The sequence below is a fragment of the Teleopsis dalmanni genome, chromosome 2 (assembly GCF_002237135.1).
Source record: "Teleopsis dalmanni isolate 2A chromosome 2, ASM223713v2, whole genome shotgun sequence".
NCBI classification, from domain to species: domain Eukaryota; kingdom Metazoa; phylum Arthropoda; class Insecta; order Diptera; family Diopsidae; genus Teleopsis; species Teleopsis dalmanni.
Genome location: NC_051847.1, coordinates 20625414 through 20644459, shown reverse-complemented (window position 1 = coordinate 20644459; position 19046 = coordinate 20625414). Strand labels below are relative to the sequence as shown.

The 19046-nt window shown below is 28.1% G+C and overlaps 1 protein-coding gene and 2 non-coding genes across 3 annotated transcripts; 1 reads left to right on the top strand and 2 right to left on the bottom strand.

Moving 5' to 3' along the window:
* The first annotated feature begins 2350 nt into the window (after positions 1 to 2350).
* Positions 2351 to 4679, top strand: LOC119682775 (stress-activated map kinase-interacting protein 1). The gene is made up of 3 exons (XM_038096284.1): positions 2351 to 2501; positions 2595 to 3293; positions 3358 to 4679. Exons 1-3 carry the CDS (start codon positions 2427 to 2429, stop codon positions 4327 to 4329), a joined length of 1746 nt encoding a protein of 581 aa, XP_037952212.1. The 5' UTR covers positions 2351 to 2426; the 3' UTR covers positions 4330 to 4679.
* On the bottom strand, positions 4544 to 4616 carry Trnam-cau. Its single transcript has one exon. It is a non-coding gene; the product is annotated as a tRNA-Met (tRNA).
* A 1054-nt stretch (positions 4680 to 5733) lies between the features above and the next one.
* Trnam-cau lies at positions 5734 to 5806 on the bottom strand. Its single transcript has one exon. It is a non-coding gene; the product is annotated as a tRNA-Met (tRNA).
* Positions 5807 to 19046: the final 13240 nt, after the last annotated feature.

The following is a 19046-nucleotide window of genomic DNA, read 5'->3' as shown; positions in this document are numbered from 1 at the left end:
TAAATAGTAGTATTCGTAAAAGTACACTGTTATCTGTTGATATATAAAATCAACAAACAAGTTACATCTTATGCCTATTTCTTATTCGAAATTTATAGCTCAACATGCACTATGAATTTCAGAGTAATATTAATAAATAGACAAAATACATGTCTACAGTGTTTTATTATTATTAATCTTTTAAAATATCTAGTTTCATAAATAAATAAAAGCAAAGAAAAACAAGTTACATCTTATGCCTATTTCTTATTCGAAATTTATAGCTCAACATGCACTATGAATTTCAGAGTAATATTAATAAATAGACAAAATACATGTCTACAGTGTTTTATTATTATTAATCTTTTAAAATATCTAGTTTCATAAATAAATAAAAGCAGAGAAAAATTACAATTTGCCTGAAATTAATAAAACAAAAATGAAAACTGTACTGAAAGTTAAACTTGGCTAAAAAAGTTACTATATATTATACTTATTTACTTATATTATAGATTTCAAACTGAATATCAATAATAATTGGAAAGATACAATCGCATTATAGCATGAACTCAACATATGCGGTAACTCTCTCTACACAGAGAAGATTTAAGACCATCACTCCCATCAGCTCAACCGAATGAAACCAAACATTATATTAATATAAATGTTTATTCATTATTAATACATGATTGTTAAATTAGTAAAACGTTGCTTTTTTAATTCTTTAAACTACCTCTCAAAGTGGGTTTTTTAGAAATGGATTTGTAGTCACACTTCATATTTGACAAAGTATAAATGTTTACATGTAAAGCGAAGTTATAGTACGTTATTATATATATATGACATCATAATATGTATTGCACAATATGATTTAATTTATGTTGAACGCAAAGTGATTACTGTTATAGTTGAGCCTTAATATTAGTTATGTTAAAGGACGTGCCCTTTAACGAACATCTTCATATATTCATACTTACAATGTTGTATAGAACATCAAAACTTTTTATATTGCTTTTATTCACTTATATATTTAATACAGATTCAACAATACCATTTGCATTAAGTCAACAACTTCTTTATATACATCCAAATGTATTAAAAGTTTAACACCTATTCACTAGACTCTAATATAAAAACATATGACCAAAAACAAACATTTTTTGGTGTGACCAACTTAAAATAAGTTTGGTGTGACCATCTTATCGCCACAATGTATTTAAAAATCCGCAATTAATATATTGACGAGAATACAATTTTACAATATCAATGCACAGCTGATTTTACACTTATTGTGTTCAATTAAATAATTCAGTACTTCTAATTGGTTTGTGTAATTTCATTTGTTTATGTTGAAACTAATTGAATTGCTTATCGGCGAAAGTAAGAATAAAACACAGTCCAAACAGCACAATATATAAACAAATAAATTTATTAATTTCTAATTAATGTATAATATACTGGCAAATTAAATGTAATTCATTGGAAAGTTTATTAGTTTAATAAACCTCGTTCATTTCGTATTTGGTAATTATTGTATAAAAATTCTGTTAAGTTTTATTTTCGGTCTTACTAAATAGTTAAAGATGGTATCAGTAGAAATACTAATCTTTAAAGGTTTAAATTTACTTCGCATAAATAACAATTTGCTTATTTAATGTTTTAAATTTGAAAAAATTATATTACCACTAAGATTATTTCTGATAACCGCTTTATTTTAGGCCATGTGCGAGTTCGAGTAAATTAAGATTAAGTAAATTGAAATTTCCTTGGGATTTTTTGCTCTGCACTTATGTTAATATTTATTTATTTATTTTCTACATTTATTTATTATTTTTGGTTAAAAGTTTTCAAATTTCTTTATTTATTTATTAAACATCTTATAAAATTGCACAGTGGAAATTGCACAATATCTATATCAATTAAATTATTTAGGACGTGTGCGAGTTAGGCTAAGTTGCGTTCTAAATGAGGGAATTTCTAAGTTGTGCCGATAATGTAGTGATGTGTCAAAACGTGTTGATAAATGGCTAAATGTATGCAGTGCAAAAAATCCCAAAAAACCATTTGGTTTAATATCAACTTAACCCAACTCGCACATGTCCTTAATACGGCACATTACCATATTGAATTCAAAGTCATGAAAATTATTGAATATTTTGGCATTCAATTTAATTAATAAATGACACCAAAATTTACAATTTTAAAAATATTTATAGCATCAATTATTACCTTGACTAGATCAGGAATTGATATTGCATAAGCATAGAATATTACTAAAATTCAAGTGCATGTGCCATATATTAAATTATCTATAATAAAACTGCTATAATTATAATTTAGTGGTGTGGCAACGCCTGCATTGTACTTGACAGTTCACTCAATGTAAAGTTGTCACTGCTGTTAATATTTTATACATTGTTTATAATAAAATTAGTAAAAGTTTTTAAATGGCTACTTATTGCAATCAACATTGGTTACTTTCTCATATACGAAATTCTTTTATATCCACTGATGATACTGGAGTAAGTGAAATGAAGATTACTTTACTGTAGACAATACCAATATATCGTGTTCAATGTTTGTTTACATTTGCCTTTATTTTATTTATTTTTCAGATGTGTGAAACGGTAATGGTAAGCGATGACTTACCTAAACATTATTTAAGTAAATTTCAAACGGGTAATCAGCAACTTGGTTATCAAAATCAGCACCGCAAATCTAGTGGCAATACCAGTGCTAATAAAGCACAAATGCAACGTTCTTTAGACCTTCCACCACAAGAAGCAGATTTTGTGTGTTACCCTGGTCTAGACTTAAGCGATGATGAAGATATGGATCTTTCGTCACAATCGTATGATATACAAATGTATCCGGAAGTGGGTGCACATAGATTTCGTTCCAACACTGCTCAAAAATTGGAGAAAATGGATATAGCACGACGAAAAGCAGCACGTACCAAGTGTGTAAACTATGACGATGAGGTTATTCCTCCAGATGATAGTGATTATTTTGTACGAAAAACACTTTCTCCTGCAAAAGTTATACAACCTAAAGAATCTATAGCTGTGGAAATTACTGAAGATGCGACAATGGAAGAAACTTGTGACTCTGGTATAAAAAGCAAATTAGCTTTTCAACTTGCTAATAGTCCAAAGCAGTCTCAAAATAAATTTATGGAATATGCGAAGTTTGACGGTACATCACAAACGGGCATACAAACAAAACGTATCAATGTTTACTTAAGTATGCTGCCTGAGCGTGAACGTAATTATCCAATAAAAATATGTGTACTCGCAACTGCTAAAATAATAGAGGTAAAAGAATATAAAACGAATACTTATTTGATGGTCTTATATATATTTATAATTTTTTTCACAGGTCATTGGTCTAGTTTGTTATAAGGCTACAATGCAATATCCTGATATACCATTGAAATCTATAAGGCATTATGCTTTATATATGACAGAAGATAATGATGATATGGAAGATTTTCCACCGCTTGATAACCGTGAGCCTTGCTCAAAATTTGGTTTCTCTCATCTCACACTAGCTGAACGACGACCATTGGCGCCTGTAACGCGCATTGATTATCATAATAATTTAGCAACAAAATCAATGACTTCCGAAGAAGATAAAGCACGTCTAGCGGCAGCTGCTGTTTACTCTCTACAAAATATTGAATTGCATGGTGGGAATGTCGAAGATAAGGATAAAAAGAAAGATACTGATAGTGATGAGCACAGTGATCATGATGAACTAATTGGACATAATAATGCTCTGGAAGCGCCAATGTATCGAACGTATCGTTTGCAAATAATTGAGAAGTCTTTCTTCAAGACCGAAGTTACATTAGGTATTTCAGGAGAACGTATTGAAATAGACCAACACAAAATCGCTAAATTTTGGACAAAACAAAAAGCTGTAACTTATCCAATAGAATCAATTGCATTTTGTGAAATTGTTGAACGTCGTTCGAGTAAAACAATTTTACGTATATGGCTTCGATCTTCTTCATCGTCTGGCAGTAGTGGTGATAGCAAAACGATGTCTCTTCAGTTAGGTGGCAGTGGTACAAGCGGTGGTGGTTCACATTCACCAAATAGTCCTGCGCATTATCCACAACATGCGTCACCATTTGCTTTCTTTCAAAATACAACCGCTTCAAGTCAACATCATCAAATGCGTTTTAAACATTATGATTTTGAGACAGATTTTCGAACTGCTGAACACATACTTAATAAATTGAATTGCATATTGGAAGTGCGTTCAAGTGAAGTACGGCGGGAGTTTTTACAAATGCGTGAACGAAAGTTGGAAAAGAGTCTAGCAAAGAAAAATTTAAAAATGTAGTATCCACAATATTATTTTGATTGCTTCAGAGTAATCAGCGTCTATAATCACGGCAATCCAGCTTCAATATGTCGTTATAAACGCAATGCTAAATTCTAATTAAGTGTATTTGCCGAATTACCAATACGTGTAACGTAGGACTGAAAGAACATTTCGTTAGACGAAGAATCGTTATTTCTTTAGTTTGTGAAAAAAAAAAATTGTAAAAAAGTAATGCCCCGGGTGAGGCTCGAACTCACGACCTTAAGATTATGAGACTTACGCGCTGCCTACTGCGCCACCGAGGCTATAAGAACTCCGTGTCTATTGTGTAAAAAGTTCTTAAAGTAGAACAAAATCATAAAATAAAAATGTCCTTAAAATTCTTTATTATAGAATTTATAAGACTTAAAAATTTTAAAATTATTTATAATTTTTTGTTTTTTATAAAACAAAAATGTTTACATTTAAGATATTAATAATCTATCAATAAATTTACTCGCACATTTCGTCTGAAATGTGTTTAAATTAATTTATATTATTTTATTTATTCATTTCGATTAAATTACTGTTAAGATCCATTAATGTAATATAGAAAATATTTTTATATTTATTAAGAATATTTAATATTTATAGGTCATAGTCCTTTATACTTTTAATATCTAATATTAAACATTTAATCAAGTGTATTTTTAGGTTGACTATGATTCTATTTCGGATACCACCAAATATCCGTCATTAGTGGTTTTTTGAAATATCTATAGGTGTGTTTGTCCGTGTATAACTTTTTGGACTGATAGTTTCTAAAGTTAAATCCTGTCAGCTTTAAAAAATTTAAATATTTCCGCATTATTTACATTTTTTTATTTGAATATAACGCAGGACTTAGTATTATTGTCATAAAATATAAATTTCATTTTTATTAAATATATCTATCATGACTTATTGTAATGATAGATTTCTTGCCAGGATATAATATTAAATATCTTTGGTAAGTTTGAGAAATATTTAAGCAAAAAACTTACTGATATAGTGACATATCTACTGTATTAAAATGCTTAATATGTCTGGACTTTTGTGGTATATCCTTTTTTTCTATATATTCTCTATTTTTCTTTATGCAAATGCATGTTTGCAGATTGAATGTAGTTATTCTCACAGTAAAATTCATTCTTTCTTATAGAAGATATACAATTTTTGAAATTATAGCATTTTTCCTACACCAGAGGTGTGTTCTAGACACCACAAAAAAATTTTTTTTTAATTTCATTCCATTTCCAAAACCCAAATAGGTTTAGACCATATATAAATGAATATATATACATACATATATTAGATTTATTTAAATAAGAGGTATTATTCCTATTTCATATTATTTAATTACATTTTCCTTAGAATACTTTAACTTGAAAAGTAAAAAAGTTATGCCCCGGGTGAGGCTCGAACTCACGACCTTAAGATTATGAGACTTACGCGCTGCCTACTGCGCCACCGAGGCTATGAGTCATCTATGTTTATTTCTTTATATAAATGTAAAATATTCTAAATGCGTTTAAAATTCTAAAAAAGTTCTATTCTATATTCTCACACAAAACAATTTTATCCATAGATTTTAATAATTTTATAATATTCTTAATAAATACAAAAAATTTTATTTTGATACAAAATAATGATATAGAATAATCTTACATTGGTAAGTCAAGTAACAGTTAATATCTGACCACATTTATAGAAATTATATGAAATTAATATAAAATATTTTATTTGATACCACATTATCTCTTATTTAAAATCCTTTACCTTATTATTTATCTCAATAGTTCTGTCCATACCATCCTAGTTCTGCCATTGGGGATGCAACAAACTTAATATACTGTTGTACTTTAAAGAAGGTATATTATTCATCGCCGATAATAACTACGCATAGAAATGCGAATCACTAAATAAAAGCACTAAATAACTTTTAACTTTAAGACCCTCTTGTCTATAAAAATATATATAATTATATATATTTTATCATAACGATTATGATAATTGCAATGATTATAATAATTAAAACGATTATGTTTTCATAATGTTATTTTCATAAATAGTACAAGTAAACTAAGTCTGAGCAATAGATCTAAAAATATTTAAAACACAAACCGATAGTTCAGGGTTATAATTACTTAGTATATTAACATAAAAAACTAAACGATAGTTCAAAGTCATACTTATTTAGAATATAAATATATTGTAAAAATTTAATAGATAAAAAACTTCCACTCGGAAGGAAGAAAGCTAAGACTTGTAATAGGAAATAACAAGTGTTTCGTCGTCAATAATATTGTCGTGGAGTAAGGTCAGGTTCAGTAATTGCTTAAGTACTTTGTAAGAAAGCATCACCGACAGTTAAAAATAGAATAAATTGCAATTCTATATAAAAATAGAATTTCCGAAGGAAAGTAGCTACTTGCACGCTACGTAAATATGGAATGCAATTTTGTTTTCATAGAATAGCTTTTTAACTCTTATGATAAATAGCTATGTGAAATAATATATTAAAATAAATTTTCGATATGTTAGATTTATTAAAAAATTTAATAAAAATATTTAAATAATTATTTGAAAGCAATTAAAAAATCTTTTTTGACTATTTTAAAAATTTTTAAAGTATTTTAATTCTCATATTAATTTATTATAAATTTTTTAACAGATGATTTTAATTAAAACTATTTTAAAACTATTAATTTAAAATATTATTATTATCATATTATTTTTTGCACACGATTTTGAGTAGTCTATGTAGCCTATATTATAAATACAGTTACAGTATTTTTTCTGTTTTTTTTTTTGTTTTAAATCGAGATATATATTTCTATTGATTAATGCTTATTTACAATTTAAAATCTTCATTTTTAATAGCACATAATGTATTTTAAATAATTTAGTGTTTTGATTTTCTTTTTAAACTGAATTTAGTTACATTTATAATCCATTTATTGCTATTAATATATATAATCCTATATATATATATAATGATAATGAATGATAATGTCATCTTAATTGATTGAGAAATAATTACTTAATCGAATAAACGAAAGCCATCCTATGTTGAGGAACGCATTTTTAATACTTTACTAATTACTAAATACTAATTACTTGAAAGTGATGCATGATAGAAGAAAAATTTCTTTGCCAAAAATGTTTGTAATATAATAAAAAGTATCACTAAATGAAAAATTAGTCAATTTTAAGATAAATTAAGTTTTGCGTACAAATTAGCAAAAATAATAAATCTTAAATTAATTCCTTGAACCAAAAAAGCAGTCTCCACATTTATGTTGAAAAAGACAAACCATATTGATTAATTTAGTATTAGTTTTGTATTTTAAATTGTGTAATTTTCTTCTATAATAAAGGCGACATCGCAACCTTTTTCTATATATCATAGAAGTCAAATTCATAACTCACATAGTTTAAGATAAAATACAATTAATACCGATTGTAGCGCTATGCAATAGGGAATGCAATAGTAAGCATTTCCCACATATGCTGAAAATGTACAAATTGTATAGTTTTTATTATTCTTCTATATATCATCGAATTTAAATTCATAACTCACAGCGTTTAAGATAAAATACAATCCATTAATACCGATTGTAGCGCAATGCAATAGGCTTACGTGCATGAAATGCACTTTGCACCAAACAGAAGTAATAATTTAAATGAATAACTGATCGTTTAACAGAAATGCTTTCATGTTCTATGCAAAAGTGATAAAAACAATGCATAAGTAAAATTAATAAATATGAAATATATTTTAGAAAATATGTACTTGAAATTTCAAGAACATTTATAAATAGAAATTGATTGAAACAGAAGAAAATATGTGTTTTGCACTGCAATCAGTTAATTTAAACTTAAATGATTGAATTTAGCATCCATACACTAAGTGGAAATTACATCGAATTTGATATAATAAAATGACACTCCAGCGACAACATCTTCCAATACCCGATGACACTGAACGTTGCCACACGTTCTTGAATTTATTGCTAATTTACTTCCTGTCTCAGCGACTGTCTGAATGCACGTAAGCGCATTTGTATGCTTGTGTGCCCGCCCAGTACGTTTTTATTGCCGCACTTGTTTGCGATGCTCTCTGAGCGAAGCCATAAATTGTTTCCGTTTAATGAGCGATTAACGATTTTTAATCGCTGTTATTAATGTAACTGTACAAAACCATGATTAAAATTACTCTTAAGTTGCATTTTAATATATTAATTAGTTGTAAAACTACAAAATATAAATAATTTGAGGTAATACTTTTAAAATTTTAATTAAAATGTCTTTAAAATCTTTTTATGTATTTTTTTTATATTACATACAATATACAGTGACATATAGTCATATACCTATGTTAATATTGTTTTTCCATAGAAATAATGATAATTATCATATAAGAATTACCATATTATAAGTGAGAAAAAATAATATTTTAAATAAAACTCGAAAATCTATACTTTAATAACTGGTAAAAAAAAGGGATTTCATGAAATAATTTGAAAATTGGACACGATTTCAAATTCACAGATGCGTCTATTTGGGAACTGTCGTCTATCAATACAGCTAAATTTCCGAGATTTTTTTTCCATATAAATAATCATAATTATCATATAAGGCTTATCTTATAATGTGTGAGAAAAAATAATATTTTAAGTAAAACTTGAAAACCAATACTTTAATAACTGTTAAAGAAGAATGTCAGATGAGTCTATTTTCCAATTAATATCAATATAGGTTATTTACCGAGATATTTTCGTTTATATGATAAATATTATTATTGCATATACTAGCTTCGCCAGGCAGCATATGTAGTTTCTACTAGATTAATCATTTCACAGCATCACAATGAGCTATAGATGTCTCCAAATCGAAGTGCTGGTAGTTGTATCAGCATGCTTGCTCTCTCAATTTAACCTATAAGCTATACGATACATTAATATAGCTTAACTTTCGAGATATTGTCGTTTATATAATCAAAATAAAATTTAAAATTAAATTTATAATATTTTTATATATAATATAATATGGTCAATAACTGTCTTCGAGTGGTGGTGTTTGTATTATATCAGCACATGCCCTTTCAACCACATACAGTGTATTCAATCCAAACAGATTACATATCCAAATTGCATACCATCTAAGAAATCTAACGCGACCAACAAAGGAAGATAGATGAGTTCATGCTGAGGTTAAGCGTTAACTTATCAGGGTTAAAGCTTTCTTGTGTTTCGAATTTATTGGAGAATCTATGTGATATCATAGATCAATAAATAATTTGTCTATTTATAGTTATTTATTAGTCTATAGTGATATCTAAACGTGATATCTACCAACCAACTGAGCGAATTCATTCCGTTCATTAAATATTATCACAGTATTAGAGTGATCCTTCGAATTTTTAAAATCTATTAATTTTTATTGTCACAACTTAATTAATTACAATTATCACCTAATCAAAATTAATATTTTGTGTTTAAAAAATAATTAATTACATATTTAGAAATAATAAATAAAACTAATAAATTCCGAGTAAAACGAAATTAGTTTACTTTCAATTTTAAGATTCATGCAAGTTGTTATTAATTTATTTTGATAATTTTCATGGTCAGCAAGTATCTTACACTTTTGGATGCATAAATGCAATGGATGCATAAATATATATATATGCATATATATATATATATTTCCAATTTCGATTTATTTTAGAATAATTATCTCACGCTACAGCGGCACTTTCGACGAGAAACAAGCGAGATTTCTGGTTGCATCTGAAAATGATTCGGTGCACAAAGCAAATGTGCAAGTGCAAATGCATATGTCAATATGTACACTCACTTGTGTGACTGTGTGTGTTTATTCTAAGGCCAAGGTTAAGCGTCTTAATGTCTGAGCAAAACATTTGAGGCCATTGATACCACATATAGGAAAAATGAACACATTCGTAAAATAAATTGGAAACAACACAACAACATCGACAACAACAATATGGGCAATATTGTTGACAATATTATATGTGAAAATAACAATAAAATCACAATCAAAAGCAAAACAAAAATAAAACAACAACAACAATAACTGATTAATAATAGTTAAAATAAAAAGAAGACAAGTTCAATTGACTAAAATAGTAAATTATTTGTGTAAAAACAAAACAAGAAAAAAAAAAACAAACAATGAAAATTCATCAGATATAATTTATAGTTAAACTAACACGACTTGTTGCTTTGTTTATTTAATTTTGGATTTTATTTTAACATTGAAAATGTTTCATGAGATGTTTTATGAGAGCATTTTTATTTTTGTTTTCTCTTTCACTGTTGGGAATCAGTATTTTCTGCTACTTCACAGCCGTTTTGTTGTTGTTTGTATAGTTGTTGCTTGTTGTTGCAAATAAGTTTTTTTTTGGTTTTTTCACAGTAGGTGAAAAGCATCAAAAGCCACAGTTTAAGACTTGAACCCACTAAAACCACCTCTTATGAATGGAGAATGAATGGAGACAATTCCCACAGCAATGTGGAAATTGCATTCCAGTAATCAAGAGAGAAAGAGAGAAAAAGAGAAATGAGAGCAAGAGAGTTAGTACCTAGCAGGCTAGGTTTATATAAAAAACATGGTCATAAAGGAGGTTGACTGGGAATTGATGGACGGGTGGGGTAAGTGAGAAAAAACAGCGCAAACGCGGGGGTAAGGTTAGCGGTAGATTCTGTGACCTAAATCACGAGAGCGTCGGTTTTAGAGAGGAATGATGGAGGGATCTATCAGTCGCTGGATTAGAGTGCCACTCATCGAAATAAAAAAAGAAATAGAGAAGGAATCAATAGTACAAAACTTGGACGAAGTCTACGAGGAGGGTATTGGGAGTGGAGATATCAGGAGAGGGGTTGTGTAGCCGGGTGAAGTACTTTCGAGCGTTTTGGAGAAGGTACTTGTCGTTGGGAGTGATTTTGACTGAGTCATAAAAGACAGTCATAGCGAAGTGCTTGCTGTCAGGCTTGCTCTTGTAATTGGTGCAATCGCAAAGGAACTGCATTCGAAAAGACAGATTCTTTCTAACTGGACGTCGTTTTTGGTCACTAGTGGTCACTACCCATATACCCATATACCTATGTGGTAATACTAATTCAATTATGTCAAATACGTGCTTTTCAGGCTTATTTTTTCATTTTATTTATTTAAAATAAATAAAATAAAATAAATAAAAAATTTTACTTTTTTAATTAATAATAATTATTTTTAAAAAAATTATTCATTTAAAATTAATAAGTATTATTTTTGAATGTAAATGTAATATAATTTTAAAAATTTAATTTTTTTTAAACATTCTATTTTTTTAAAATTTATTATTATTATTTAAAAAAAATATTTATTTCTAAAATATATTTATATTTTATATAATATAATTATAGATAATTAATTTAGGCAGTTGTATAATTCATCACTCTTATAAAAAGTTACATTGATTTGAGAATAAGTGGAATATCTAGTGAGAAACGCTAGTAATGCTTTATTACTATAAAATAGGTGAAAATGCTGCAAAAATATGCCGATATATTATTGAGGTGTACGCTAAGAACTCTGAGAGTGAATGCCGGGAACGAGCTGGAAGTAGTTTGTTCGATTCCATTCCAGAAACTGCGATGTCACAGATGCACCACGCTGTGGTTGGACAGTCACAAAAAAAGTAGATGAAATTTTGTAAATAGTGGGGTTAGCAGAGACACTATCAACCACATGGCGGTTTGGAATTATTTAAGAACAGTAAGCTATACAAAGACGCTCTAGGTTTGGGTACCACATGAATTAACACAAAAAAGTATCATTGGCCGAATAGCCATTAATAAAACGTTGGTAACACTACATAAAACTACAACATTTTAGAAGCAAACCATTATGTGCGAAGATAAATGTATTAAATACCAGAATAGTTAATGTGAGCTATCATGGTAAAAGACCGATGACTCTTCACAAAAGCCTGGATTCAATGTTAGGAAACAAGGTTACATAGAGTATTAGGTGTGATTAGAAAGGAGTTGTTTATTAGGAGCTGCTTCAACTTGGTGCAACGATAAATTCGATTATTTATTACTCACAATTCGACCGTTTGAATGAGACAATCAAGGAAAAGCTACCAGAATTGGCCAAAAGAGAGCTTTGTGCCATCATGACAATGCGATCTTTGATAACTAGCAACAAATTTATGGAGCTTCGTTGAAAAATTTTAATGTATGGTAGATACATTAGATATATACAATAAAGAGAAACTTAATTGAAAAATTTCGTCATCAACACTACTTAGTTTTCATATAAGTTTTTATTTCATATAAGTTTAAATTATATAGGTAAATTTTTTTCTCTTATTTAGAAAGATTTTTAAAATAATAAGTAAATAATCTGAGCGTACTTTTTTTGTTAGAACTTCTTTAACAACCTGCGTCTCTGTTTATACTGAAAGGGCAACTTCTTCTTGTAAGATTTATTTCGTAGAAGAAGAAATTCATTTTTTCAAATGTTTTTCTGAATTATTTAATATTGTACACTTTAAGTGCATAAATGCATTTTTATCTTTAACCCATTTAGTAAAAAAACAACAACTTGACGCAATTTTTTTTTATCTGAAATGATTCAACTTTTTTACCTTTCCCAAACGGTTGCAAGAGTCAAGAATTTTCATTAGTAATTTGTTAATGAACTACATTCTGTTATAGTAATTATAATGTTATTAATGAACCACCTACTTTTATATATTTAAATTATGCTAATAATGAAATAATAACATGCGAAGTGCACGAAATTGCCATTATGTTAATCATACGCACTGTGGCGTAAAATGCCTTTGGTGCTAGTTTGTTAAATTATTCATAAATAAATTATTAATAACCGAATAACTCAATTCACAAGATATATGCATTACTATTTATTATTTTAATTGACTAGAAATTTTCATGCAATATATTGATATATTATAATATGATATTGTTATACATACGCACTATGTGTAACTATTTGATTTAAAAAAAAACATTAGTTGATTATTTTTGTTCTTGAAAATATTCGCAATTTATTTTTAAAAACTAACACAAAAATATATCGCCAAGTACAGCAAAAAACAACAATTTCAAATTAGTATTTTTCAAGGATATATGCTGAATCTATATTTGCCAGATATTTTGCAATACTTGTGTGTTTTCAATTGAAAGTTGATAAAAGTTTTAATTAAATTAATTTATAATGAGCATTGACATTGGCATTGAAAAAAAAATTAGAATTGTTGACAAACAACGTAGAATAAAAGTACTTAACTTTATCTACAATATTTGGAATTTCTATATATCAAATATTGCATATATGTCAGTTATATATATATATATATTAATAAACCCACATGCAATGATTTTTAATATTAATTTCAGAAATGGTTCGTTAGTATTACTAATTAATAATAGAGAAACCTCCAAACATCAGAATATTGTAATGAGACTTATCCTCAAACCTTTGTGGGTACCTACAATCAGAAATAAAGATATACACAAAGACATGACAGTTGTATAAAAAGAGAAAGATAGAAAGAAAGTAAAGGCAGAGTGGTGAAATTGTTCGATTCTGTGGAAACGTCCACTAATTTAAATTTGCACTCTCTCAAATCAAATGCAATATATATTCCGTATAGAAGATATATATTCAATGTATAAATCAATTAAATAATCTGAATAACTTATTATAAGAATTCAACTAAGCTTTTTTTTAAAATGAATCACTAATTGGTCACAGACTTTGTCTAATTTAGACAAAAAACGCGCTAGTCAGCTACTTCAACTAAGACGGAATTTGCTAAGCACTGTGGTATCTATACTAACGGGCTACTGCATAATAGGGAAACATGCTAATAGACTAAATCAACCCTATAACGACTTTTGTCACGGCGTTGGCTTTGAGGACGAGGAGAAGATTCATCTCATCTCATGTGTTAGTGCCCTTCCTTAGTTAGAATGAGATCAAAAATCTTTAGGGTCACTTTTCTTACCGATCTACTTAGCAGCTGTACAATACTTAGCTTAATCAAAGTTTAAGCTGTTTACCTATAGCTAATGGAGGAATGGTTGCCTTTTTCGGCGTAGGTCGTATACTGACCTTTTAGTCTATGTAGAAACAACGCTATTCCTGCAGTACCACAACATGTCATCATTTGAGCTCAAGTGAGCTTTCTTGGATACAGGAGCACCACTATCTACTACTTTCCAAATTTTTTCATATATTACCGAAAGCGTCATTAGAAATTCCATACATGCAACCAAAAGAACATGCTATGCCCCAATCTTTAATTTTAATATTATTTTTTTTTCCTTTTTTTATTTAATTATAATATTGAAATATTTCAATATAAACCAGCATCTAAAATACTTAAAAATACAAAATAAAGCTTCCTAAAAGTTTGCGTCCTAAGATATAATAATCAACTTATTTATAATTTTTCAAACAAAAATCATTTAATTTTTATGTCTGAGAAACATTGAAACACCGAATACTTTTTGCCCAATCCAAAATAAGTTTATATGCAGATACAGAGAGAACACCGAGAGAAGTACTACTAAGGTTTAAGACAACTGACTCTGATGAATATCAGTCGTCATTCTTTAGGAAAATAAATATTAATTTTTTTAAAAGATCGTCTTAGATTCATATATTATTATGAATTACCAATGCATATATTTTTCTAGTCTAATATTACATATTACTTTTTCATATTTATACAATATTTAAAATTAGTTCTTAAAAATGATATTTTTTACAAAAATTTAAGCAGGTTTAAGGTGCTTGTCACAGTTAGTTAGTTCGTTGAGTACAATACCTAAACTATGAATACTAACAAGATTTTACACAATCCAAGATAAGTCTGGTCATAACAAATAGTTATCGTATTAGTTTACAGACAGAGATATTAATTTTAATTTTAATTTTAGCATGTAGCATATTGCCAAACACTGAAATTAGAAATAAATAAAAAAAAAAAAATTAGAATAACATATAACATAAAATACAAATTAAAACATACGAAATAAGGCAATTTTTAAACTATTTAAAAGCCCCTTTTGACCACGCATACCTGAACACCGGTGGAGTGGAGCCTGTGCGACTTGCTTCGATCCGGCGCTGTTGACATGGATTTGCACCTTTAAAGCAATAACTTTTCTTAACTGTCATTTAATCTGAATTCATTCAAATTGGCAACACATGCAAGTACAAACGCCCAATTACTCTGACCGTACCTCAATTTATCAATGCGTTTTAGCCGCGTTTTTACGCTACAATTGCCGCATATTTTTCAACTTTTTGTTTAGTTTTTATTTTTTTATTTTTTTAATTTTATTTTACTTTATTCATTTTCAGATGTTATGTGAAAAGTGAGTGGAAAATTTGTTTAAAACGACATGCACAGGCAATTGTGTAGATTTTTATGAAAGGCCTACCTGCGTCTACGTAACATACGTTACATACGTTGAGTCTGTATTTATTAGAGACTCAAGCTCAATCACCGATAAACTAAGGCTTATGAAAATGCATCAACGTATGTGTTAGATTCAAGGTAGCCATATGCAGATTTCGATCAAAGACACATTGATAATGGCTTAATGTGAACACCAACACACACACTTATGTGCGTTGAATGTCACGCATGAAGTTTAGTGTATTGCACTCAAAAATGCAACTATTAACAGAATTGTGGGTCTTTTGATCGAATGAATGCATTTTCCGATAACTTTTTTATTTGTTTATTTTTATACTTTTTGATATAATATTAGATTGCAATTAATTTATAATATAGCTTAATAACTTTTAAGCATTTTTAAAAATGTTTAAGAATTTTTCTTGTTCTTGGTGCGATAGGAGTAAAACTGAAGGTGGTGCTGTTCACTACTGAAGGTGTTAGTGTTTGAAGATCATGAACAACGCATGCGTGCGAATGTTTAACTAACTTTTTCAAGGTGACATATTGCAAATTCCTAAACGGATGTAGAAAATTCTAAGATTCATTTAAAAAAATTCTTATTTATAAAATATTTTTAAATAAAAAAATACAATAGTGTATTTTTCTTTTTAACTTCTGCACGACCAAATTCTAAAACCATAATTAAATTATTATAATAACTTAACATCAAAGCTTAGCAAATGGAAGTAATAACTCCATCTACTTTCGTCTAATATCATAAAGAAGTGAAGAGCTATCTATTCTGCTCTTGGGCTTAAAGCTAAGAGCTTTACAGTAAAAAGCTAATGTTTTTAGCAGCAGTGCCATTCTAAATCAATTGCATTTCTATTTAATAAATATTAATTACAGTATTAAAATTAGGATTAACTGCCAATTTTCCGTCTTGAGATATCTTATTGTCGATTTATCACTTATTATAAAGTAAGAAAGGGATCTGAAAGTGGACATAAAATAGGTACGAAATATGTCGCATATTTAACTATGAATAATGTCTACCTTTTTATACTGATGACTCTAATAAAGGTAATGAAATAAATATAGTACTTATCTGTGAAGGTTTAGATATAACATTACTAGCATTACCTAACAGTTTTAGGTTACTGATCATTGTAGTGTCTTCCAAATGCAAATTATTGTCATTTAATGTGTAACATATTTAATAGCAGTATATTATTCTTAACAATTATTAACAATATTTATTCTATTGGGATTTTTAGGTGTGTTTGAGTTCACCCCAAATAAAATCTATGACGGATATTACATTCCGATATCGTAAATACTTAATAGATAAATGACCCATTCAGAAAAAATGCTCTAGGAATACGTTCGGAATATCTTCAAAACAAAAGCATAATCCTCAGATTAAGCAAACAAATGTAGAAATTATTCTACAAAAGAATTATACAAAATAAAAAATATCGACGATATGCACATCCCTGTCCGCAACTTAGCGTCTCTTCAGTAAGAGAAAATTGAATGGTTTTATTAAAATGCTCCATAAAGGTGTCAATCTAATGGAGGGTTTGCAGATGGATCATTGTCAGTTAAGATACCATGCTAAAAGCGTGAATATTTCCTTCTGGCTCTCGTTGTAGTTGTATAATTAGTTCGTGCCTGATATATGTTCAGTCATTGTCCAGTTGTTGCTGAAATATCTGTTAAAGTTATCTGTTCAATGTAGCTATGTGATTATTTCGCGATAAATGGTTAGTTGAAATATCTATAGAGTAAGTACATACTACTGACAAAATTTAAATATGTGGTGCCTAGTGCTGTACCCATATCAAAATTTATTTATTGGATAACAATTACGAATTTCTGTTATTAAAAATACTTATGAGAAATTCATATATGTTCATTATTCATTATGTGTTGGATATATGATCTTGGTAATTAGAAAGTATAAATAGACTGAAAAATTCTAATTATATTTCTGAAATGTTCGTATTTTATATAATACTTTGAATAAAGAATTAACTATGACAATAGCTATATTGATTATGAAAAAGAAACCCTATGTTGTTATACTAGCCAGACTAATATTTCTCTGGAAATAAAATTATAATTGTATATTCTGCCATTATTTTACAATTATTTAATAAATCTACCTAAAAATTTTTCAATTACTTTGAAGTCCTTCGATTATATTTCGATATTTTTATGACTTGAAAGGTTAATAGAAATATCTAATAAAAAATCTTTAGTAATTTTTTTAATATTAATAAAATATTAATTAGTGTGAATTAAATATTATTTTTACAAAATAACTATAAAAATAAATAAAACTCATGCTTGATGCATTGACTTCAATTTTATTTAAGAGTTAAATACATTCACTTGTAATTACTGACTAAAGATACAAGTTTAACGTAAAAATAAAATACACTTAATCAACCGCAATCTGGGTACAGTGCAACTTAGTATATACTATATATACTCACTCGTACACTTAAGAAAAAGAATATATGGGAGAGAAGTGTATGAATCTGAATTGCTTATGTGCACTTTAAAAATGCGTGTCAAAATAAAAATTATAAAATATAAAAAAGTACAATACAAAACAAAGGTCATCTGATGTCAGTAAACCCAGTCAAATCTTATAACGTCATTTACAAAATTTGGCAACGTACACGGGGGCCACGTAACAAGTACCTTAAATGTATCTACAGTCAGGTAAACAGGTATCTCAACGCGTTGAAGTTTTTTTCTTTGCGATTTATTTGTGGCAAGTGCTGAAAGCAGCTTTTCAATCTTTTTTCTTTTTACTTTATGGAACCGATCCCATTCAGACTCATTACCTGTGTTCACTACGAATTTAAGGTTATACTTTTCATTTTAGAAGGAAGCATGAACCTACTTACAAATTATTAAAATTTTTTGCTTATTTAACAATGTTTACAGGTTGTTTGTACTGAAATCATGATATATATAGTTCAATTAACTAATTTAAAACTCATTAAATAGATCTTTTTTACGATAATATATTTCAATGCAATCTACAAACATAAAAAATATTTTTTATATTTATTGATAAATTAAGAAAAATATATTTAGAAAATACATAATATTCCATTTATAAAGTATAAGATATGATCTCAAATACTTCAGTCAAATCTTTGGACACCCAGAAAATAACGGTTTACTTAAGTTAAACAATGATTGTAGAGTTGGAGGCAGACATGTTGCCGATAGATAAAGAATATCA

Excerpts from the sequence above, each read along its gene's own strand:
- LOC119682775 (XM_038096284.1), top strand. The coding sequence starts at position 2,427 with ATGGCTACTTATTGCAATCAACATTGGTTACTTTCTCATATACGAAAT. Across the intron at positions 2,502-2,594 it reads TATCCACTGATGATACTGGA|ATGTGTGAAACGGTAATGGT; the intron begins GTAAGTGAAATG and ends TTTATTTTTCAG. Across the intron at positions 3,294-3,357 it reads CAACTGCTAAAATAATAGAG|GTCATTGGTCTAGTTTGTTA; the intron begins GTAAAAGAATAT and ends TTTTTTTCACAG.